The sequence below is a fragment of the Chenopodium quinoa genome, unplaced genomic scaffold (genome assembly GCF_001683475.1).
Source record: "Chenopodium quinoa cultivar QQ74 unplaced genomic scaffold, ASM168347v1, whole genome shotgun sequence".
In the NCBI taxonomy this organism is placed as follows: domain Eukaryota; kingdom Viridiplantae; phylum Streptophyta; class Magnoliopsida; order Caryophyllales; family Amaranthaceae; genus Chenopodium; species Chenopodium quinoa.
The window spans coordinates 1,999,164-2,024,053 of record NW_018743920.1 but is presented as its reverse complement, the minus strand read 5'-3'; the positions used below and the strand labels follow the sequence as shown (position 1 = coordinate 2,024,053).

Here is a 24,890-nt window from a genome sequence, read left to right as displayed (position 1 = left end):
TTCCTTTTGTAGTCGTACTGATAAACTATATGTGGTTTCAAATATAGGGGAAAGAATGGTTAATTCCTTAATGGTGAGTAGGTGACCAAATGACTAGCATGTGATCAATTTATAGTTCCTACACCATTGTTCATTCATGTTCCTGTTTGACACTGCACGTACAAACTCGTAAAACATGCATGATTACACTTGTTTCTTTTTTCTTTTTCTATTTATTTTTTATTTGATGGAAATGGGCAGAAATTAAATTAAATAACTGTCCCATTTCTTTTTCCAAAACCCCCATTTAGCACCGGTTTTGAACCGGTTCTGATTTGAGGGGTGCTTAAACACAAGACTTTTCGCACCGGTTCTTGCTGTGAACTGATGCGAAAAATGGGCCAAAAAAAAAAAAGAACTTTTATCACCGGTTCAGGTTGTAAGTCGATGCGAAAGATGGCCCAAAAAAATAAACTTTTAGCACCGGTTCAGGCTGTAAACCGGTGCGAAAGATGGCCCAAAAAATTAAAAAAAAAAACTTTTAGCACGGTTCAGGCTCAAAACCGGTGCAAAAAATGCCCCAAAAAATAAAAAAAATAATTTTTTTTTTTTTGCATTTTTTCCACTTAAATTGATATAGAAACACTAACATATATATAAAGTTACATATTTTCATTAAAAAAGGCTGTAATATTACACTTTTCGTCCAAAAAAATAAAATATAAAATAAAATAACATACAAGGTTACACACAAATAAAATAAAATACAAGGTATTAATATTTCAAATCAATAACCATGTAACGATGCTATTAATATTTCAATTCAGCCACAACAACAAATTTTAGCGTATTCAAAGCAGAAACAAATCAATAACACTTGAGCAGGCAAAGCAGATCAATCGAAACCAGTAACAAACTAAACAAGAAGACTAATTGAACTAAACAAACTAAACCAACAACAAACACAACCTCACAACCATTCAAACAATCAATACAAAGAATTCACAAAATAAATTACAATATAAGGCCACAGAGTAATATCCCATAATTTCGCAAACTTTCTTAAATTAGATTCAATATATCTAGTTCTAATTTCACCTCCAACACAAACTTAGACCATATAATATCACAAAAATAAAACACGAATAATTAGTAGGAATTCAGTAGAGTTTAAGAGAGAGAGAGAAAATACGGAGTAAGTTAAATATGCCAAATAATTAAATACCATCAACGAACATGTATAGATAATAATATTACTCGTAAGTAATAATCCTTTAATCAATAAAAATCAAAACATGAGATTTGGATAAAGTGTAATTAGATAGTACACCCTTCTTCAAACGCTCCTAGCTTAATTAGCCACTGCGGATTGAATCAAAAACAATTCTTGAATGAGGTACACCATTCCACAAACCCAACAACGAACTGTAACAAATGTGACTATGTTTAATACAAGTACTAAGTACTAAGTATGGAAGAGTTCTATTGAGTTTCCCTTTGATCGTCTATAAAAGCATTATGGTATATGATATCACGATAGAATACGTTTTATATGTCATATTTTATTAGCTTCTTCATGTATCTATGAGAAGCTTAGATTCTTAAAACACATTGTTTTATATATAGAATCAAGTATTATTAGTTTATTACAACATGAGCTGGGTTTCGAGTTTGGGTGTAAAGGATTATTAAGGAAGAATGAAGAGCATGGAAATGGAGGGCAGCCTAGACCGTGGCCAAGTGTACGTGCCAAGGCGCCTAGCTAGGCCACGGCCAGCGTACTTATTACGTCTTGTCGTCTTGGTTTGTTCGTTGTTTGCATGCATGCTTGTACTTAGATACCTTAGGTCCTTAGTGTTATTGATTTAAGACTAGTATAACTGTATCCTATCATATTTTATTTAGTTTAGGAATATATAATTATTTAATTTCTTATTTTTTGTATTCTAGGTCTAGGGTAAAGTTTAAATTAAAATACATGACACTTGACTTGGAAAAGGGGTAAACCTGTACACGGCTTATACTCTCTAGCTGTAAATTAAAGGGCAAAGAGATTACAAACACTCGGGTGTTGTGAGGGCCATCAATAATTGTTCATTGATTAGTTTGTGGTATTTTTCACAGGGAGTAGTAGTTTGTCAGAAAAATATGGTTTTCCGTTTTCGTTTTGGTTTTGGTTTTGGTTTTTTTTTTTTTTTTTTTTTTTTTTCTTTTTTATCTTTAATTTGTCAGAAAAACACTCGGGAGTAGTAATTTTGCTTGCAATCACGTTAAAAGGCAAGGAAATATAACCCTACAAAAATTTTCTATTTGGTTCCTATCTTATAAAATTTATTAAACTACGTACAACACCTTGTGTTGTGATTATTACGAAACGGATAGAGATTATACGCTGATTAGTTCATCTTATACAAAGTAATCCTTTGTTATATTTTTTTTTCTTGCAAAAAAAAAAAAAATAGAATCAAACTTTTAAAACTTTGACTAAAAATTATAATTTGTTGACCTAAAAAAAAAAATATTAATGATTGAAATAGCATATTAACAAACTATTGTGTGATTGATTCAAAATAGTTATGTCTAACTAGATGGAAGCCCGTGCGATGCACGGTTTTTTTTATACATAAATCTCATAAAAAAAATATTATTTTCTTAATTTAACCCTATAATTTTTTTTTATTATTTTGCTTGTTAGAAAACGGATAATTTGTTTTATTTTTATACAACTTATAATGCGACCTTAATTTACTAATAATAGTTATATGAAAATTATAAGTATGATAGATATTAGAATAAAATCATAATCCTGTTCGTATTTCTTTAACCTATGATTCGTTTGTATAACAAAAACACGTTGTTCCACTATACATATATATATAGTTATAGAATCACTATTTTTCTTTCACAAACAATAATTTAGACCACCATTATTCTTTTACTCCGTATTAACTTTATACAATGAAAAATATAAAGTAAACCCAAAACTATAGGGTTAAAATAAAGACGGTGGGAGTAACAGTAAAATATATGACTTTATAAATTTTTAAATAGTTAAATGAAATATATATATATATATATATATATATATATATATATATATATATATATATATATATATATATATATATATATATATACTACCAAGAGTGTTGCATTACTAAAATTAATCTAATTGAATAAAATTAAATCTTTATAATGAAATTTCATTATCATATGTCTTAATAATAGAGTTATATGTATACACTACTACAATAATTTTTACAATAACAATATCGATATTCTACCAGAAACTATAATACACAAAAAATCAAAATTATCATAGACATCTCTTACAATCTTTAATTTTTTTTTTCCTACTATTGTAACATTATTATAGTTGACTTAGGGCTTGTTCTAATTTACTGAACTGAGCTGAAATGAACTGAACTAAATATTTTATGAGAGATGGAAATTAGGAACTGAACTGAACTGAAAATAAGCTAAAGAGAACAGGCCCTTACTTTTCCAATAATTTCTTTCCATTGGCGCATGGACATAATCCCTTCAAATATAGAATAATTAATATTAAGTTACAATTAAGTTGTTTAACAAAATTTAATACGATAAGTAACATAATTAGATTAGGTAAAACAAAACAAAACATACATCTTATAAAATAATGAATAACAATCAATTTATTTTGTTTACCATCAAAATGCCTTGATATACTTACATTATTTCCAATATTTTTTGTTAATTAACGAATTAGACCTGAAAAAAATTCACACCATGAAAAAGTGTAGATAAATAATATTCACATGTTTGTGTTTTTTTGTATTATATATATATATATATATATATATATATATATATATATATATATATATATATATATATATATATTGTCTATTTACAATTGAAAAAAAAATCAAAATTATATTTTTGAGAGGATGTATACAAATCTTTAATATTATCCTATCTTATATATTTGTGGAGTAGCAAATAAATCTCTTATAAAAAATTTTATCTAATCATGAAATGGGTTGCTAGATAAGATAAAAATTGAACATTATTGTTTTTTTTTTCTTTTTTGAAGAATATTGATAAAGACTGAACGTTATTGTTATTTATTTTTTTAAGAATATTGATTTTTTTTTAAAAAAATGAAGAATATTAGTTAATTATTAATAATTTTGATTTCTTTTAAAAAAAATTAAAAAAAAAATTGATTGAACGTTTTCTTAAAAACAAAAAGAACATATATTTTCCTTTTTCAAATATTTAATTTTAAAGTGTTTGTATATAATAATTGTATAATTTATATTTTTTTAATCATTTAAATCCGAATATCCACTAGTAGGAAAAATGAAATAGGCACCCCCCCTTTAGCACCGGTTCTTGAAAACCGGTGCCAAAAAAAATGGGCGGGATTGAAAAATTCAGTTTTGCCAACTATGGTAATCAGGTAATTAGCACCGGTTCAAACCGGTGCGAATTAAAAAAGACAAAAAAAGAAAAAAAAAACGGGGTATGCGTTACTCTGCTTCTTCTTATTTCTTTGTTTCCCTTGCTTTTCATTTTCGGTTTTCCCTAACTCTCGTTTTTTCTCACCTCTGAAGTTCCACCTTTCTCCATATCTCTCCTCCATTACGCGTGCTTGTAGTTCTGCATTGAAGCGCATTCTGAGCTTTGTCCATATCACTCCTCCACTACGCGTACTGTTAATTCTCCATTGAAGCGGATTCGAGCTTTCTCACCTCCATTGAAGCAGCTTCGAGGTAAGAATTTGTTTTTGTCCTTTTTATATTATCGATTTCAGTTTTCGCAATCTAGGGTTTGTTGTTGATTTGAAATTCGAATTTAGGGTTAGTTCTTGTAAACTAGGGTCAGGGAAAGGGATGGGAGTTTAGGGTGGTTTTGGGTTGGGGAATTCAAGTTTTGGGCGGTTTCGTTGGTGGGGCTGGGGCGGGGGTCTATTGCGCTCATGTGGCTCTGGAAGGAGGGTGGTTTCGATGGTGGTGCATGAGGAGGGGGTGGCTGTCGGGGCTGGGCTGGGGAGTGGCTGTCGGGCTGGGTGGGGAATTGTTTAATTAATTTTTTTGATTTTAGGGTTTTTGAATTTTAATTAGATAATTGAATTTATTTTACTTTTTGGGGTTTCATTGTTGTATTATCGAAGTTAATATGTTGATTTTAAGGATTTTTGAATTCAAATCAAATGAGTAAGCAATTTAATTTTTAGTTTGAATTTAAATTTTATTTATTTGTAATTTTATGTAATTGAGATTGGATGAAATCAGTGTTTTAGTGCTAATTCGATGAAATTAGGATGAAATCAGTTTTGGGAGTTGATGTTCGAGTTGTTATTGTTGGGGTATTGTTTACTTGTTCTTGTTAGATTTGGTGTTCGAATGTTGTATACTTGTTGGTTGAATTGGTGTACGGGTGGGGATGTTATTTACTTGTTATTTAAATTGGTGTTGGGCTGTTGTTTACTTGTTCGAATTGGTTTTGAGGTGTTGTTGGATTGTTGTTTGAATTGTTGTTTGATTTGGTCTTGGTATTGTTGTTGTACTTGGATTGAATTGAATTGTTTGAGTTGGATTGAATTGAATTGAATTGTTTGAGTTGGATTAATTTGATAAAAATGGTACTACTTTTGGATTGTAATACTAATCATCGTTAACCCATGATTTCATAATGCCATCCGCCCATGTAATTCTAAAATTTCAGCCATTTTAAAAAATTTTGAAGAGGGGTGAGAAAAAAGAGTTACCAGACTCTATACCTTAGAATGCCTCCCGTCAGTACCTTTTTGTGAGATTAGTTCTACTGGAAATGGCCTTGACTTCAAAATCAGTTTCTGCTTTGAGCATTCTGGCAGTCTGAATATATTGTGGACCTGTACCTGCACTGTTCAAGAATAGATGTAGTCATGTGGGGTTACTGATACTATGTTGACCTGTTACTTTCCTAAATGGATATTCCTAAATCTCTGTGGGCCTTTTGTTAGATATCCGGGAATATGATTCCCTTTCTTTGTGGTGCGTTTTCGTTTACAAATGTTAGCTTTTTCTTTAGATTTTAGGTCTTTTACACTAGTCTTCAGCTCAGATTTAGCTTGGTTCTCATGGTAATTCGTCAGGCCTTATCGTGAAGAGGATTATCAGAGTGGACATTCCTGTTGACAACTATCCCAATATATGAAGTTGGTGCAGTTCTTATATATTTTGATTGTTTGGTCTTGATTCATGAATGGTGTTTCGTATGCAACACAATCTCATTTTACCTTTTTCAATTGTTGTAGCAGTACAACTTTGTCGGGCGACTGCTTGGCCCGAGAGGAAACTCTCTCAAGCGTGTTGAAGCTACTACTGATTGTCGTGTTCTTATCAGAGACGTGGCAGCATTAAGGATCCAGCAAAGGTGAATCCTTATTGTTCATGTGCTTTGTCATTTATAATTTGGCGTGATAAGGTCTTTGCTATTATGTTGAAACTATTGGAAGTATTCCCTAAACTCTAAAGTTTTGATGTTTGCTTGGACTCAGTGTCTTCTTCTTCCACTCTCTAGACTGGTACTGAACCAAATTTTTTTCAGGAAAAGAATGAGATTACATCTTTGACTGACAGACTGAGGAATGTGAATATAATGGCTCAGGTTGCTTCTAGAATTGCTTTTTTTTTTTCTTAGGAATGTGAATATAATTACTTCTACAAATTTTTTTCAGGAAAAGAGTAAGATTACATTCGCATGAGAATGACGAGGTGGCTTACTTTTCTTTATTTAGGAGCTTCCAGAGATCACGATGCCATATTCGAATAAGAGAGGAGATTTTCTAGTTTCAAAGGGTTCTCCCTTTGGAGTACTCTCTCCACTGCATTTCTTTAACAGGTAGAATTTGACACTTTCTTTTTCCATTTTTCTTGCTTTGTCTGACGGCTCTAAATTTGAGTTGCATTTTCTACCCTTCATCATTTTTGTTATCTAAGAAGGATATAGACGAAACACATTATTGAATATTGCATAAGTCAAAGTGTTGCAATTTAGTGAAACGGGTGAAGTATTAGGTTGCTTCATTTATACATGAGATATGCCCATCTATTATATATTCATATGAGAAGAAGGATAGGAATATAGTTTGATCCCTTCGTAGGTCAGCCTGGGAGGTCAAAATATGCACAGCCTTACCCTTGCTGATAACAGTAATAACACTTATATTATTGTAGGAGTTGACATGGCTTCTGTGTTATTTTCTTCAGATCTGCTGATAGCTCTGTTCGTATGTTTGATCGGCGTAATCTTACTTCTGACGGAGTAGGATCACCTGTTCACAAATTTGAGGGCCACAAAGCTGTTGTTCTTTGTGTCTAGGTTCTAAATGTTCTTCGCATAATGATTGTAACCACATTCTATTATCCTGCAAATTCTGTTCTAAACACATCCTTAATTTCAGTGGTCTCCTGACAATCCAACTGTCTTTGGAAGTGCTGCAGAGGATGGTGTTCTCAACATTTGGGACTATGAGAAGGTAAAGAAAATTAGCATTTACTCTTGTAATGTTTTTGGAGACCTGTGGATAAAACAACTATAGGCAGAGGAGTTCAAGAGATAGGAATTAGTTTAGTTGCTTGGACTTATGGTTTAACTTATGTGCTGAAAGTTGCTCACAGTAAAAGAAATATGCCAGGGTTCTAGCTTTTGATTTCATATTCTAGTGCTAATTGTATTTGTCAATTGCTGAATTCTCTCTTGCCCTAGGTCCCCACTTTCCTTCTTTTAATAATTATGAACATCTGCTAATATCTGTCTGAAGATTATTTGAAATTGACTTTTGAATACATACCAACCATGGCAAGGACATCATCTATTTAAGTCATAGATCTAGTGTAAGAATAACCATGGGACTCTTGTGCATGGGTTATATTGTTTATTGGGAATAAAGTTCAGATAAGTTCCACAAATAATAACTTTTGACATACTCACAAATGAGTTCCCTCACAGTGGAATTAACTTAAATTTATGTCATAAAGTTCAGACAAATGAGTCGGATATAGTCATATAACTCAGATATTCAAATAATGCAAGTTAAAGTTCAAAGCTATAACAAATTCAGACTAGGTAATTTGAGACTAAATAAGCCAGATAGAACAAAGTCTTGAGATTTCTTTGCTTTGCTGATATTATAATTTTTTGGCGTGTGTTATTGAAGGGTTATCCGATCGTGAATTAGTGACATAATTAATGATTTTACAAAACTTAATAAAACTTGGATATTTCAAGCATTTCATCTTATTATATGCTGGCCTCTTTTTTTTTTTTTTTTTTTTTTTTTTTTTAATTTTGTTGTTGTTGTTGTTGTTGTTATTGTTAATTGTTTTTGCATTTTTGTACCACTTGTACAACTTTGATATACCCTCTGCTATTTTTTCCAGGTTGGTAAAAAGAAAGAGCGTGGGGTAAGAACAACGAATGCTCCTCCAGGTCTCTTTTTTCAGCATGCTGGACACAGGTTTGGCTTTTCATGTTTCTACATGTTGATATTTTCATTTCTTTTGTGTTTATAGGATATTTTAAAGACTCGGAAATTTTTCTTTCATCAAATCTTTCTACATGTTCCATTAAACAATTTTCTCTGCTAATACGTTTGTATTGTCATCTTGTAGAATAATTGATATCAAGTCTTTATAAAAAATTTAACAGTTCATGGTTCTGTCTAATGCTAAGCCCAAAAAAGCTTTTGATGCAAATTTGACATTAGCCTTTGTTTTCAAAAGTATTTTGTATGTTATCTGACTGCTGTGTTTGTTCTAATAGATGAAGTCTTGAAGCCTTGCAACTGAACAAATTTGCTTTTCTGAATTATATACAGGGATAAGATGGTTGATTTTCATTGGAATACTTATGATGCTTGGACTATTGTGAGTGTTTCTGATGACAATGATTCTAGTGGCGGCGGTGGAACTCTACAGGTACCTTTCATCTCTGATTGCTACATATGAACTAGATGTCCTGACTCATGACTCGTGATTCTCATGACTGTAATCATGATATTATCTCATTCAAAGGTGTTGTTTGGTTGGCTTAATTTCTTGGGCATTCAAAATTTCCATGAATCTCATTTTGGAACTCTTGTTTGGTTGACACAAAAAAGTGAAAACGGGGGCAATGACAATTTATGGGAGTTTTTCTTTCCATCAAAACATGGGAACCGATTGTGTAGACAGAGTTAAATGAATAGAAGGCTCTATTTGGCAGTTAGCCAAAGCTTATGTGGCTGTTACTGACGCTGGTTATCATCAGCTAATCAGCCACTGGTACTATATTTTTCTGTTAAAGCTTATAGTATCAAAGTCATGTTTCAAGCTCTGACTTCTGGCAGGGTATCTTCTTTTGGACAGGTTACACACACATGCAGTCACCGAACCATTTGTAATATCATCAAATAGACAGCTGAGTGTACATACTTCACCCAGTTCACAAACTTCTGCATCCACACTTTCGTGATACAATGCGCATAAATTCCATAGCACGCAGACTGCTCTTAACCCTAATGGGTTGTTTGAACAAGCCGTCTTTCTCAGACAGTATTCTGCGGTGTGGTCATCCAAACTGTACAAAGACTGGGTTTTCACTGATCAAGCTCTTCCAAGAGACCTTGTCCAGAGGTATGTCACCTTATTTACCCATACTAAACTAATACTTCCGTTTATAAACTCTGTATTTTTCTTATCTAGTTTTGATTCAATGAAAAATGTCCTGTCAGAGGAATGGCGGTAAAGGACTCAGAAAGCCCTCATGGATACAAACTACACATCAAGGACTACCCATATGCTGTTGATGGACTAGAAGTTTGGTCTGCGATTGAGACTTGGGTTCAGGAGTATTGCTCATCTTACTACGAGTCTGATGACATGGTTGCTACTGATCCTGAATTACAGTTCTGGTGGAAGGAAATCAGAGAAGTAGGCCACGGTGATAAGAAGGACCAAGATTGGTGGCTGAGCATGACCACTCTAAAGGGCCTAATTTTTTTTTTGGACACTTCAAATTTTTATTTGGACGAAAATTGTAATATTACAGCCTTTTTTAATGAAATTATGTAACTTTATATATATGTTAATGTTTCTATATCAATTTAAGTGAAAAAAATGCAAATTTTTTTTATTTTTTATTTTTTAGGGGTATTTTTGGCACCGGTTTGGAACAGAACCGGTGCCAAAAGTTTGTTTAAAATTTTTTTTTGAGACTTTTGGCACCGGTTCAAAGCAAGAACCGATGCCTAAAGTGGGGGTTTTCGCACCGGTTCTCACCCAGAACCGGTGCCAATAGTATTGAAAATAAAAAAAAAATCGCGCCATGGTAGTTGGCACCGGTTAACCGGTGCTAAATGCTTTAGCAAAACCGGTGCCAAATTTCATGGATTTGGCATCCCTCAAATCCCCAACGGTTCAAAACCGGTGCCAAAGGGGGGGGGTTTGAACCGGTGTCTTTTTACCTTTTTTGTCTAGTGATCAAAAGATAATCTTTTAAAAAAGATAATTTTTAGTTTTAAAATAATTTAAATCTTAATAAATCATTATTCGTCGTTTTTTCCTACGCGGCAAAATTTTTAATTTCATTCGTCACTTTTGCTTAAGTGGCGAGTGATTTTTTTAATTCTAAAGTAAAATACAAATCTAACTTTTAATTGGTCGAAATAATACCGTGCGATGCACAAATTGTCATACATATATCTCAAGAAAAGATATTTTCCTATATACTCTAAGTTTTTTTTTTATATAATTATTTGATTTATTATACAATTTAATAATTTCAGACAAAAAAAAAAAACCAAATAATTATTTAATTAAAATGATATTGTCAATTACAAAAGTATAATTTTTTTAATGTAATTTATAATACGACTTAATTTATTGTTGTTTTGTATTTTATTAGTTGTTGTTAGCTATATGACAATAATATGATATCTTTCAAAAAAAACAAAAATTGTAAATATGATATTTCATCGATTACATATTAGGATAAAATCTTTAATGTGAAAAGATAATAATAAAAATAAAATAATAATAATAATCAATTTTGAACAAAATTGTAGAACAAAGTTCTTTAATTGAGGTATGAACGTAATCACCCTGTAATTAAAAATAAAAAATTAAGTTGATTTTATGAATTAATTAAGCTACCTAAATAGAAAAATATTGTTTAAATCATATAATTAATTGATAAAAACTAAAAGGTTCATAAAAAGATTTAATAAATGTAAACGATTTATAAAGATATAATACCTCCTCATCTAATAGGATCATCAGGTGAGAAACTCGTACTTTGATATTCCAAAGATTTTTTCTCAAATATAATTCTCTGATTAAAAATAAATCTGCATGTAAAAACAAAATTCAGTAAACAAAACATAAACATATAATCATTAAGTATCCCAAATAAACACAATTTAAGCAATAATCACAAATATACATTTAAACATGGGTTTTAAAAATTAGACTAAGAATTACCCAGCCATTGGCGACCTAATAAAACTGACACAAAATTAATGACACAAAATTTGCTTGGTTTGGTTTTGTATTGATACGAAATTTTGTTGGTGTCATATGATACATCAATTTATAATGGTAAATATCACAAATTTAATTTAATTATAATTAAGGAATATTGTTTATTTCTTATCATAAACACTATCAAAATTTATCTTATAATAGTAGGTATATTAATCCTACATCTAAAGATGATTATTTTAAAAGATAATTTTTAGTTTTTTAAATAAATTAAATCCTAATTAATCAATATTCGTTGTTTTTACTTACGTGGCAAAATTCTTAAATTTCATTCGTCACTTTTGTTTAGGTGGCAAACAAATTTTTTAATTCCAAAATAAAACAAAAATCTAATTTTTAATTGGTCGAAAATATACCTTTGCTTATGTGGCGCACCGAATGCTCTAAAAAATGCATACTTTATTTATATATATACTTCCTCCGTTCCTAATTAGATGACACGTTTCTTTTATCACGTTTGCCAACGCACAATTTTAACGATTTATATCTCCCATTATCAACATTGTAAAATTATGAAAAGTGAATATTAATAAAATATACATTAAGACGATTCAAACAAGATCCCACATGATTATATTTTATTGTAGCTACAAATCACAAAATTAGTCAAAGAGTTGTTTGTGAATAGTGCAAAAGTCAAACTGTGTCATCTTAAAAGGAACGGAGGAGGTATTAGATTAGATTATTAGTAGTAGTAGTTAGGGGTGTACATAAAATACTCCGGACCGGAAACCAGACCTGAACTGGACTGGACCCGGATCGGCAGATTCAGATCTGGTCCCGGTCCATAAAAATGGGTTATTCCGATTGCCGGTCCGATCCGGGTTTAAACCGGATTTTTTTGGTCTGGGCCGTAAACCGGTTATTTTTTTTTTGTTTTTTTGGGTATAATCAGGAAACGAAAAAGAAGAGGAAAGGAAACCCTTCTAAGTGTTCTAACTCTTCCTTCTCTCTCTCATTCTCCATTGAAGCGTACTCCGAATTCTTCATTGAAGCGGCTTCACAGCTTTCTGACCGCCATTGAAACAGATTTTAAGGTAAGATTTATTTAGTATTTAATATCAGTTTTACAATCTAGCGTTTAATTTCACTCCATTGTCAATTTAATCATCCATTTAGGGTTTAGTTTCACACTAGTCAATTTAGGGTTCTTCTATGGTAGATTAATTGAACTGTTCGTTAGAATTACTCAAGTTATGAAAAATTATAACTACCGATTTTGTTACTTGTGTGAAATTTACGTTGATTTGAGAAGATTTGTATGTGATTAATCGAGCCTAATTTGATGATTGAGTCAAATTTGTTGCATAAACCTTAAATGTTAGGATGGAATTATGAATTAGAATAGTAGAGAATTTGGTTTAAGTGACTTAATTTAGCAGTATTATTGGGTATTTCTATCATCTAATTTGATTATGGGTTTTTGTTTTTTCAATCCCATTCCCTGTATTCTACCCACTTGAATAATACCCACCACCTGTTCGGCGAAATTACCACATTTGCTACTAAGCTCTGTTTTGGTTTTTGCATTTTACATGTCATTTTATTTCTGGTTGCTGTTATTTTATTGTATGCAGTTTTAGTTTATTTATTTGTGTTGACTGATTTTAATTTTCATCATTGGTTGATAAGAGGGAGAAGTTATGTGAGAAAGAAAGATTGAGAGAAATGTTTAAAGCTTGTCAAAGAATTTCTGTGACCACTGATACTTGGACCTCAATACAATGAATCAATTATATGTGTCTTACGGCTCATTTTATTGATAGTGAGTGGAAATTGCATAAAAAGATAATCAATTTTTGTCCAATATCAAGTCACAAAGGAGAGGCTATTGGAAAATCCGTCGAAGCATGTTTAGAGCATTGGGGTATTGAGGATAAGCTTTTTACTATCACTATTGATAATGCCTCTTCAAATGATGTTGCTTGTATGCACTTAAGTAGAATGGTTAGAAGAACCGGATGTATTAATGATAGAAAAAATCTTCATGTTAGATGCATTACTCATATCATTAATCTAATTGAGTGGGATGGAATCAAACAACACGGTGTGTGCATTGATAGAGTTAGAAATGCCGTGAAATATGTGCAAAACTCTTCTGCTAGAATATCTAGGTTCAAAGATCTTGTGCAAAAAGCAAATATAGATTCCAAAGCTTCCTTGTCTTTTGATGTCCCCACTCGTTGGAATTCTACATTCACAATGTTGGACACGGCTTTGAAATTTCAGCGTGTTTTTAGTGGGTTATCTCTTCCTGATGGAGAGGATTGAATGATAATGAAAGACCTCCCAAAGAAGAATGATATGTGAAAAACTCTCCCGGTAGAATATCTAGGTTCAAAGATCTTGTGCAAAAAGCAAATATAGATTCCAAAGCTTCCTTGTCTTTTGACGTCCCCACTCATTGGAATTCTACATTCACAATGTTGGACACGGCTTTGAAATTTCAGTGTGTTTTTAGTGGGTTATCTCTTTCTGATGGAGAGGATTGAATGATAATGAAAGACCTCCCAAAGAAGAAGATTGGAAAAAAGCACAGAGATTGACTTTGTTTTTAAGGGGTTCTATGTTTTGACTAAACGTATCTCTGGCTCTCATTATGTGACAAGTAAATAGAGGTTTGAGTGAGATTGTTTCCATGTATAATATGTTGAATAAGTGGGAGAAAAGTGGGGATTTGAACTTTCAAGCTATGACTATTGCAATGAAACAAAAGTTTGATAAGTATTAGGGGAATGTGAATAAAATGAACAAGCTTATTTATGTTGCTTCTATTCTTGACTCTCATTGCAAGTTCATACTTGTTGAATTGTCACTAATTGATATGCATGGAAAGAAAAGGGTTTGAAGCTTGCCAATAAGGTGAAAGAATTCACTTACACTTTATTTGATGAATATAGAAACATTTACACTTCTTCTATTTCTCAAAGTAGCCAACAAGGGGATTCGATGCCAATAGATGTTGATGTTTATTTTGATGTTGATGATGATACTGCCTTTGGTATAGAAGGGGGTGACGGTTACATGAAAAACCTTAAAGAAGTGGCAAAAAAATTAGAGGGGACAAGTGGGTATGTGATGAACGAGTTGGATAGATTCTTACATGAACGCATAGGGCCGGAGGAAGAAGAACTAGATGCATTAACTTGGTGGGGTATTAATGGTCATCGCTATCCGGTTCTTAAGTGCATGGCACGTGACATCCTAGCAGTCCCACTGTCTACAGTTGCGTACAGTTGCGTCTGAATACACTTTTAGTACGGGAGGTCGTACTCTAGATCCATTTTGGAGCTTTGTAACACCTAAGGTAAAATCTTTCTACAATCCTTTATTTTTCTGACTAATCTGAGCTCAGTTCTAGGTTTTAAGTGCTTATTTTCCCCCTTCTCATGCCAGAATCTGTCATTTACGCAAATTTGATTAACTTATTGCTTATTTATTTTATCTCTGTAATTGTTGGTTTTTGCTTTACTCCCTTCTTAAACCCCTATCACTTCAGACTTAACACCCCCCTCTGGCCCTCTCCCCCAAGGACTTTAATTTCAGTTAACCCATATGTCTGGGAAGTGGGAACTAAGGATTGATCTGCTAACTTGCTATCTGTAAAGCAGCTAGATAATTGCCTGGTAGAAGCCCTTTTGTTGTTGAGTTGACCTACTAGATAATTGTTGGTTTTTCCTTGAATTTGTCTCTCACTGCTGTTTATTTGTTTCTCTATGAATGGCATAATTTCACTGTGAAAAGCTGTCACAAATGAGTCTGAAAATGGTTCATTGCCAATATTATTAGGCATATAAGAGAGGGCCAATGATTCTATTCTGTTTTACTTGTTTCAGGCTTGATAACTCATCATACTTGCTGCATATTTTTTTTCAATGTTAAAAGTGTGGTGGCATCTAAGCCAATTACATAGACTTTACAGGTTAATTGTATTGTGTGATTATCATTTATCTTCCTTTGTTAACCATATTAATTCTATTTGGCAAACTATTAGAGAACGCGTCTGAACACCATTACTTATCTGGTCAATCTGGTAATTAGGTTTTTTATTTGAGTAATTTGACAGTGTTGTACTGTTATCTCAGTTTCTTTTAATTCTATGAGCCTTTCAAGCCATAATAAGGGCAATCTAGAAAGAGATGTGATCTTTTGGTACTATATGAACTGACTTAGCAAAGATGTATGATTAGTGTCTTGCAAGGTGAGGTTTAATTTTGCTTTCCGTTTGCCTTATAAGAAATGGTATTCTTGCTACCCACATATTTTCCCCCCAAAAAATCTATTTGTTGCGGCTTGTTTACTCTGTTACATTATCTTCTTGTCATTACCCTCCTCATGACTAGGATGTTTCTAGATGAAGTTTGTTTTTTGTTGCTGTTTCGAGGGTGGTTTTCTTCCCACCACAATCTACCAGTTGCAGTGAAATTTTTTATTCTTTTTCTTTAAAAATATCAGCTTCCTTTTCACAGTAAAAGAAATTTTTTATTCTTTTTGTTTAAAAATATCAGCTTCCTTTTCACAGTAAAAGAAATGTACACTTAATAAACATCTTTGCAGCAAATTTGGTAATGATCTTTCCTTTAGGCTAGAGTCTGCGCGAACCTTATGCTGCTGCTGTAAATCCAGAACTTATATGGTTTTTTTTTTTTTTTTTTTTTTTTTTTTTTTTTTTTTTTTTTTTTTTTTTTTTTTACTTTTAAGTGTTGTGATGCTTTAGTTAATGGTCAGTTAACAAATGGTTTGTTATCTGATTCTGACTATGCTTTAGTTAATTTGGTAATGTTGTCTTTGTATTATGATGGTTCAAGCCCTTATTTGTTCACAAGATTCGTTAAGAGCAAAGGGATTGCCAATTATTGATGTGGAGGAAACTTTGAAAGAGTTAGAGGAAATCGAGAAAGGTAGTTATGTTATTTAGCACTTTTACTTATTTTTTTATTATTACTTATTAATTATTAATACAATCTAATATAATCTATTTTCGTTTTGATTTAGATGTGCAATGTGGTGATGTAGACAATGAAGTCATTTTTGTAGACTCGTTGGTTTGATTCGTTTGAAGCGTGTGATTGAAGGGAGATAAGGGATCAAGTATACAATCTAATATAATCTATTTTGGACTTTATGTAACTTGTTAAATATGTTTTATACTATGTTTTAACTGATGTATATAATAAGTAGATAACTATGTTTTGGACTAAAAAAAAGGTCAATAGTTTTGTCCCAAAGAAGGTCTTGAAACAGGTCCAAAATAGGCCTTTATAAAGAAAGAAAATCAAACCGGTCTAAATAGGTTCGCATTACCGGTTCACATAAACCGGTCCAATCCGGTTCAGGACCGGTGTTCACCCCTAGTAGTTACGTGTACTTGGTCATGAATAAAGGCTTTAGGAGTATGTTATTAGTGGGACTGTTTGTTTATTAGTCATCTGCATGTTTATTATAGTTGAGAAATATTAGGAGATAGTGGGTTTGTTTCTTTTAAGCATATTTTGTAAGTGGAGTCATGCTCCTATTATTAAGTAATTTGTTGGCATATTTTTAGCTTTGTTTTGTCCGTGATATTGGCCTATATAAGGCAAGGCAGTGACGTTTGTTTAACGAAGAATGCAATTAATGAATTATATTCAAATTCTTCTCTTTCTCTTATCTATCTTTATATTTTAATTTTAACACAAACGTGAGATGAAAAGTGTAGCATTTTACAAGAAAACGGAAAAAGTGTGTACAGTACATACTACATAGCACAGTAATAAATAAAGAAAAGTTATCATTACTAAGGTGTATATATTGGTCTTTATGTTGCTGATGAGGCCACAAAATTACTTAAAATATTTATAAAGTTTAAATTTATAAAAGCAATGGACAGCACGGAATTTGGCCAATGGGCTATAAAAGGAGGGGTGCTTACTCCATTTTTACACACCAAAAACCTTAAAATCACCTCAAGAAAATTAATAAAATAAAATGAAAACATGGATAGTAATGTTATTGGTTACTATTGTTATGGTGGTGAGCACCACTCGTTGTGCAGCCACTGCCCGACTCCGAGATGAATTTAGCGACGACGAGCGCATTGCAATTGTGCTGGGGCATTGGTGGATCATAATCTTGGTTGTAAAGAGCAATTTGAAAGATGTAATCCAAACGTGGAAAATGATTGTTATCCTCAAAAGAGAAGCGACGGCGATTGGACGGGCAGCCGGTATCAATGCATATGGTGCCCAACAACTGGCGAGTCTTGTGGAATGAATGACCCATGTTGCCCCGGCTACAAATGCGACGGCAGCGTATGGGGTACCTGTTACCCAAGATAATTAACTTAGATGTGCACGGCCGTTATATATGTGTTATTGTGTTGTATGTTTACTTGTGTTTCATTCCTATCTACTTAATTACTCCAATTCTGTACCATGTTTAAGCTTTGATGTGCACGGCACGGCTCGGCTCGGCTATGTTTGTCTTTCTTCTTTGTTTCTGAATAAGATATTATGCTCGTATTTTTCATTAATAACTAATGAATCAGATCACTGTGTTTCTAAATAAAATATCAAACTTTTTTTTTACTTTTTTTTTTAAAAAAATTTCGTTAGTCTTTAGATATGTCAACAATATAATAATTAGCTCGTTTTGTGTATGTCTGACCACACCATGTGACTACTTATTAAAGAACAAAGTAACTCTTATAAAACTGATCAATTGCAAGGAACCCCTCTAATATTGGCTGAGTAACCTTGTAACATTGACGAAATAACCCCTATTATACTAACGAAGTAACCCTTATTCTACTAACATGGTGTGATCAACCACATATAAGAATGTGTGTATAATGTTTTCTTGATTTGCAAAAACGTACTCTCTTTTATGAGTGACTTCTGTAATTATCTACAAAGTAACTTTTTCGAATTTTAAATTTAATGGAACACGATAAAGTTGATTTGTTGTTAAAAGAATTATACAACATTACAATTTGAATTGTTAAAAGATCGGACCAGGCCATCTCAAGATAGATTCTCGATCAAATGTTCACTACTACAAAATATACAATACAGAATGCCTTATAAGGTATAAAAGACGCCTATTTAACGCATTCTATATCCATTACATTACAAAACGCCTATCCAATTATTTCATGTACAAAATATATAATAAACAAGGAAAACAAAACTGTCATCTTAAGAAAGGCGTTCTCTATTCGTATAAAAAGAGAACTCCTATCTTAGACAACTGTTTTCTTCTCCTTATTTTTGTTTTAAAAAAATAGTATTATTATTATTATTACTATTGCTAATTAGTAATTAATTAAGTAATAATAATAATAATAATAATAATAATAATAATATAAAGACCAAAATGATACTCCATTTCCATTTCATTTATCTAACTTTAAGATTGAATCCAAAAGACAAACAAGCTTACATACTCACGTAAAATTTTGTTACACTACTAAAACTTGAACATAAATCTAAACTCAAGGCCTCTATCATCCACAGTCTTTTGATGATAATCTTAAAGTCAGACTCTAAGATGATTTCCTCGAACCCATACTTTTCTGGCCAACCTCAAAGCAAAAAACTAAGGCCATTGTTTCTCCTATCTCAAGCGCCCAATAAGCCCGGGATCTTCTCGTGGTTGCAATAATAAGTACCTTCCCATCTTGATCCCTTGCCACACGTCCAAGGTCAATCCATCCTTCATCTGCGAGCGAGGCATAGCATTAATTTTAATTATGGGCACACCATTTATTTGGGCTAGCAGAGAACAAAGACCAACTGCATTATAGATTGAAAGTTATACAAGGTACTTAAATAAGAAAATTTATAAGCCATAGTTCTTTATACAATCTGAGTACACCTAAGGTACCTAAATAAAGTTATTTCAAAACTAGCTTTGATTGGGAGAAAGAAAAGAGCAGTAATAGATAGAAGTCCAATCTAACTACCTCACACAGCCAAATCTAAGAAAAGAGTATCCTAAGTAATATGCAAACGAAGGATTACTCCTTTTCAACAACACATATAAATATATATATACACACACACAAGCGTTCCGTCATTAAGAGATTGAAGAAGGTGCAGGCTCATTAGTCGACCTTTTCTCCATTCAGGTGCATGTGCTATTGTATTTAATATTCCAAATAGTCAACTAGATCAAAATTTGCACTCCTTCATGAAGGGTAGAGGAAGGTGTTGGCTCATTCTTTTCCCCATTTAGGGGTTTGCGCTACTGTATTTAATATCCCAAACAGTCAACCAGATATAAAATTGCAGTTAGTTCTTGAAGAAAGGCAATCACCTCATGTTTTAGTATAAGCTGATTTTTTAATCTAGATAGAATAATGGTTTTGATTTGACAAACTTCAGCTTCTAAATATTGAGGCTGGTGCAAGCATATTGGGACATTTGTCTAATTAGACAAGATTCTCTTTGGTTAAAGTAGCATACTATCATATATCACTTATCTGATGAGCAATAATTTATACTACAACCACCTTTCTAACATGAATTGTTAACATTAGCAAAGGCAGTAAGTTCATACACAACTACAATATTATTTCCCTACTCCAGTGCGGGGTAGTTAATATATAGCTCTATAAAAGTCAACAAAAACACAACCCATAACTAATCAACTAATTCAAATTCAATTACAAAGCTAACCAACCAAATTCAAATTCAATTACAAAACTAACCAACCAAATTCTAGGACCTGACTTAGATTCATGCCACTTAAATCAAGGGGATACAATTAGCTACTACACTACTACAAAAAACCCCTTATAAGTCGGACTTTTAGAGTCACCTGTACATAAGGTGCGACTTATAAACCTATCGAGTCGCCTCATACTTATTAGGCGACTTGTTAAGTTGGGGTTAAAATCAACAAAGCACCTAACGAGTCACCTAAGCTAATATATATGAGGCGACTTGATAGGTTAACAAGGCGCACCATATATGCATGCGACTTTATAACCCGACTTATTTGGTGGTTTAAATTAGATTTTCAAAGTCACATGTACAAGGTGCGACTCGAAAACCTGTCGACTCGCCTTATACGCATTAGGCGACTCAATAGGTGAGTTTTGTTAGCAATGACTATCACCTAATGAGTCGCCTAATATGTATAATTCGACTCGATAGGTTAATGAGTCGCACCTTATATACAGATGACTTTGAAAATCTAATTTAAGACACCGAATAAGTCAGGTTATAGAGTCACATGCATATATGGTGTGACTTGTAAACCTACCAATTTGAGCTTAGGCTTTTCATGTATTATTACTTGAGAGATGATCTCAAAAAGCTCAAACAGTCTCTAAAAAATAACTCATCAGTTCATATAATCAACTGATAGTGCACACACTTAGCTTGATTTACATTATTTCTTACTTAGCTTGGTGTGAAAGCATTATCAAGGGAGAATAGGCCGTGAAAGGTTTGTATTTTAGTCACTATGATTTTATTGACTGAGTAGCATTTGTTAGTTTTATACTACATTGTCTCTAACGAACTTTTTAAATATATCACTTGACCTATACACTATATACATATATTATGTTTTTGACATTTGAATATATTATACGATGAATTTTATATACTATTATAAAATATATAAATGATATAACGTAGTATATAATACTTCAATTCATATATCATTGCAATTTTTATTAATAATTATTTAAAATATTAACTATATATCAAAGTTATGTCTTATTTAACCAAAAAATTATGACTTAACATGTGTTAATCAAAATGATAAGAAGTATATTAAAAAAATAGTGGGATTATTTGCAAATACTACTCCGTAAATATTGTGATGTAAAAACGGCAGAAGAATATTTGTTTTCGAAACACCGAAGAATAGGGGTTAATAATAAAAAGAGAAAATAATGACAAGTGTGAATTGTGATCGGGCATGTTTCACGAGTCTGTACATAAGGTGTAGGATCTTTAAATTGTTATCATGCATTTTTATTTTTATTTTTATTTTTTCAGAAAGCAAATTGTGATCATGCATGTTTCACATTTAACAATGTTTTCCCCACATGCTAGTCATTCAACGAGTCGATGTCACCTTTAACCATACTTTCCCCTTTACAGACTAGAGAGGACGTAAATTAGAGATATGATATATGTACACATAAATGGATATTACACTCCTCTCTTATTGGAAAAAAGGTAATCTTTTATATGTTGGGCCTTAATATTTTCATTCAAAATTGAAATGAAAATTCTGGAAAAAAAAAACTTGAATTCAAAATTCAAATTAAATTGATTTTTAAACTACATAATTAATTATTCTACAATTACAATGACTTTCATTTCATAGAAAAAAATTAAATTCAAAATTCAAATTAAATTGATTTTTCAACTACATAATTAATTATTTTACAATCACAATGACTTTTATTTCAACATAATAACCTTTATTTTAATATAGTGACCTTTTTTTTATTAATAAAATAATTATAGTGTCTCTAATATTAGTAGTCCACAATAAATTAGTGTGGACCAGGTCCATTTAGAGTTTGTAGCTTGTGTTTCATACCTAACTACTTAATTAACTGTGCTTTGCTTACTCTTTACCATGTTTAAGCTTCGATGTGCACAGCACAACTCGGCTATGTTTGTCTTTCTTCTTTATTTCTAAATAAGATACTACATATATTGGTCGTGTTTATATTAATACAGAGTAAGTAATAACAAAGATCAGTGTGTTTCTAAATAAAATTTCAAACTAGTGTTTATTTTTTATTCGTTGGTCTTTATGTTTGTCAATAATGTTTCTTCAATTTGCAAAGATTTGTTCTCGATCTATTGTGTAGTAGAAGATGAATGGCTCCTCAAGGAGGCTAGGCAATCGTATTCACAATATATATAGAGTACAACCTAATTAGGGTTCCTAGAGACCCTAAGTATATTTACATTGTTATAAATAATTATTTACATAATTATACTTACTAACACTCCCCCTCAGTTGAAGCCGGAGGAGGACGAATGCTTAAACTGGAGCAAAAATCGTTGAACAAAGGGCCGGGGAGACCCTTCGTAAAATGTCAGTGTATTGGTAAGCAGATGGGACGTGCAGAACTCGAATGTGACCAAGAGCGACCTTCTCACGGACAAAATGGATGTCCATCTCCACATGCTTAGTACGCTGATGCTGAACAGGATTGTGCGACATATAAATAGCACTAATATTGTCACAGTAAACCATGGTTGCCTTCTTCAAAGGACAATGGAGCTCAAGGAGGAGATTGCGGATCCAACTAGACTCGACAACAACATTGGCAACACCCCTATATCCCGCCTCCGCACTTGAACGAGATAAGGTGGCTTGGCGTTTTGAGGACCATGACATGACACAAGGTTATCACCAAGAAAGTCACAGTACCCGGAGGTGGATCGTCGTGTGTCGGGGCAGCCACCCCAATCGACGTCGGTGTAAGATATAAGACCCGTGGTGGATGAGGCAGCCAAGTGCATTCCATAATCAATTGTACCTTTGATATACCGAAGAACCCGACGAAGAGCATGAAGATGATGTTCACGCGGATCATGCATGAAGAGACAAATATGTTGCACGATGTAGGTTATATACGGTCTTGTGAATGTCAGGTATTGAAGGGCGCCCGCTAGCTGACGATACAATGTGGGATCAGAAATTGGCGGACCACTACCCGTACTAAGCTTAGACTTAGTATTGACGAAAGTAGTGGCAGGCTTGCAAGAAGACATGTCCACCCGTGACAAAATATCGTGAGCATATTGGCGTTGAGATAAGAACATACCGGATTTTGTGCGAGAGACAGAGATACCAAGAAAATAAGTGAGGGGACCAAGATCAGTCATAGCGAATTTTGAGCTAAGAAGAGAGATGAGCCTGAGCTTTAGAAAGTCCGAAGATGAAGCAAGGACAAAATCATCGACATATAAGAGCAAATAAGCCATTTCTGAACCTTTGCGATAAACAAACAGTGACGTGTCATTCTTGCTATTCACAAACCCAAGAGAAATAATGTAAGTTTCAAACCGTTGATACCAAGCCCTCGGGGCTTTCTTCAAACCATAAAGAGCTTTGCGAAGAAGACAAACATGAGAAGGTTTATCTGGTTCGACGAACCCATGAAGTTGATGCATATACACCGTTTCTTGTAAGTCATCATGTAGAAAGACATTTTTAACATCCAACTGACGAATCGACCATTGTTTCGATAAGGCTAGACTAAGAACGGTACGAATAGTAGCCGGTTAGACAACCGGACTAAAAGTCTCATCACAGTCCACTCCAATTTCTTGAGTTTTACCATTAACAACCCAACGAGCTTTGTGCCGTTCAAAAGAACCATCTGACTTTTTCTTATGTTGAAAAATCCACATCCTTCTAATCACATTCGTTCCCTGTGGCCGCGGAACCAAATCCCAGGTCTGATTTTTGTAACATTGCATTGTACTCATCAATCATGGCAGTTTTCCAATTCGGATCCTCAAGAGCATACTTGTGAGACCGAGGTGAAGGAGAAACAGTGGGGCTTAGAGTAGTAGTCCGGAAGTATTTAGGATTGGGTTTAAATATCCCACTTTTACTTCTGGTATGCATCGAGGGAGATAGTGGAGTTGGTTGGGCTGAACTAGCATGAGTAGATGAGGGTGATGGAGATGGGCTTTATTGGTGATGCTGTGAGCCCGTGATAGAGGTAGGAGAAAAAGGGATTGGGCTAGAGGGCTGGGCCGTGGGAGGAGAGGTATGTTCAGCATGTTGTTGAGTTAAAGGAGAATTGATTTGGTTTTTAATTTCCCCAAGTGAAGAATGCTGAACTAATAGAGGCTGAGAATCCTCATTAGCTAGGAAATCATAATCACTCGACACAGGAGTGTAATGACTAGAGTATGGGAAAACATTTTCATCAAATGTTACATGGCGAGAGATAATGACCTTCTTAGTTTGCAAGTCGTAACACCTATAACCATGATGAGAAGAAGGATATCCCAAAAAAAGGAGCATCATTAACCATGATTAGAGACAAGAAGAAGAATTGCGGAAGAGAGGAAAAGATTGATTTAGAAGTATGGTACCATATTAGAAGATGAATGGCTCCTCAAGGAGGCTAGGCAATCGTATTCACAATATATATAGAGTACAATCTAATTAGGGTTCCCAGAGACCCTAAATATATTTACATTGATATAAATAATCATTTATGTAATTATACTTACTAACATTGTGAGTGACTTCTCTAGTAACTTTTAGAATTCTAAATTCAATGGAGAACGACAAAATTTAATTTGTTAATAACAGAATAGATTTTTTTGTTAAAAACTACCTAATAAAACCTATAATTTATGATCAAGAAACTACCTA

At 32.9% G+C, this 24,890-nt stretch overlaps 1 protein-coding gene and 2 long non-coding RNA genes across 4 annotated transcripts; 2 read left to right on the top strand and 1 right to left on the bottom strand.

The window, feature by feature from the left end:
* Window positions 1–6,515: 6,515 nt before the first annotated feature.
* Window positions 6,516–8,624, top strand: LOC110687594. The gene is made up of 3 exons (XR_002504453.1): window positions 6,516–6,852; window positions 7,221–7,489; window positions 8,394–8,624. It is a non-coding gene; the product is annotated as an uncharacterized LOC110687594 (long non-coding RNA).
* Window positions 8,625–12,198: 3,574 nt separating this feature from the next.
* On the top strand, window positions 12,199–17,189 carry LOC110687863. 2 transcript variants are annotated; one of them, XR_002504476.1, is made up of 3 exons: window positions 12,199–12,568; window positions 16,340–16,432; window positions 16,527–17,189. It is a non-coding gene; the product is annotated as an uncharacterized LOC110687863 (long non-coding RNA). The 2 variants fall into 2 exon arrangements; XR_002504475.1 differs by having other exon boundaries at window positions 12,199–14,838.
* Window positions 17,190–22,529: 5,340 nt separating this feature from the next.
* LOC110687690 (uncharacterized mitochondrial protein AtMg00810-like) lies at window positions 22,530–23,668 on the bottom strand. Its single transcript, XM_021864315.1, has 2 exons — window positions 22,847–23,668; window positions 22,530–22,691 (listed from the first exon to the last, which is right to left on the bottom strand). Exons 1-2 carry the CDS (start codon window positions 23,666–23,668, stop codon window positions 22,530–22,532), a joined length of 984 nt encoding a protein of 327 aa, XP_021720007.1.
* Between the last annotated feature and the right edge of the window lie 1,222 nt (window positions 23,669–24,890).

What these genes read in the sequence shown, in the direction of transcription:
- LOC110687690 (XM_021864315.1), bottom strand. Translation starts at nt 23,668, where the DNA reads ATGCATCAACTTCATGGGTTCGTCGAACCAGATAAACCTTCTCATGTT. An exon ending in AGCCACCTTATCTCGTTCAA is followed by an intron (nt 22,692 to 22,846) that starts GTGCGGAGGCGG and finishes AATCCTGTTCAG; the next exon opens with CATCAGCGTACTAAGCATGT.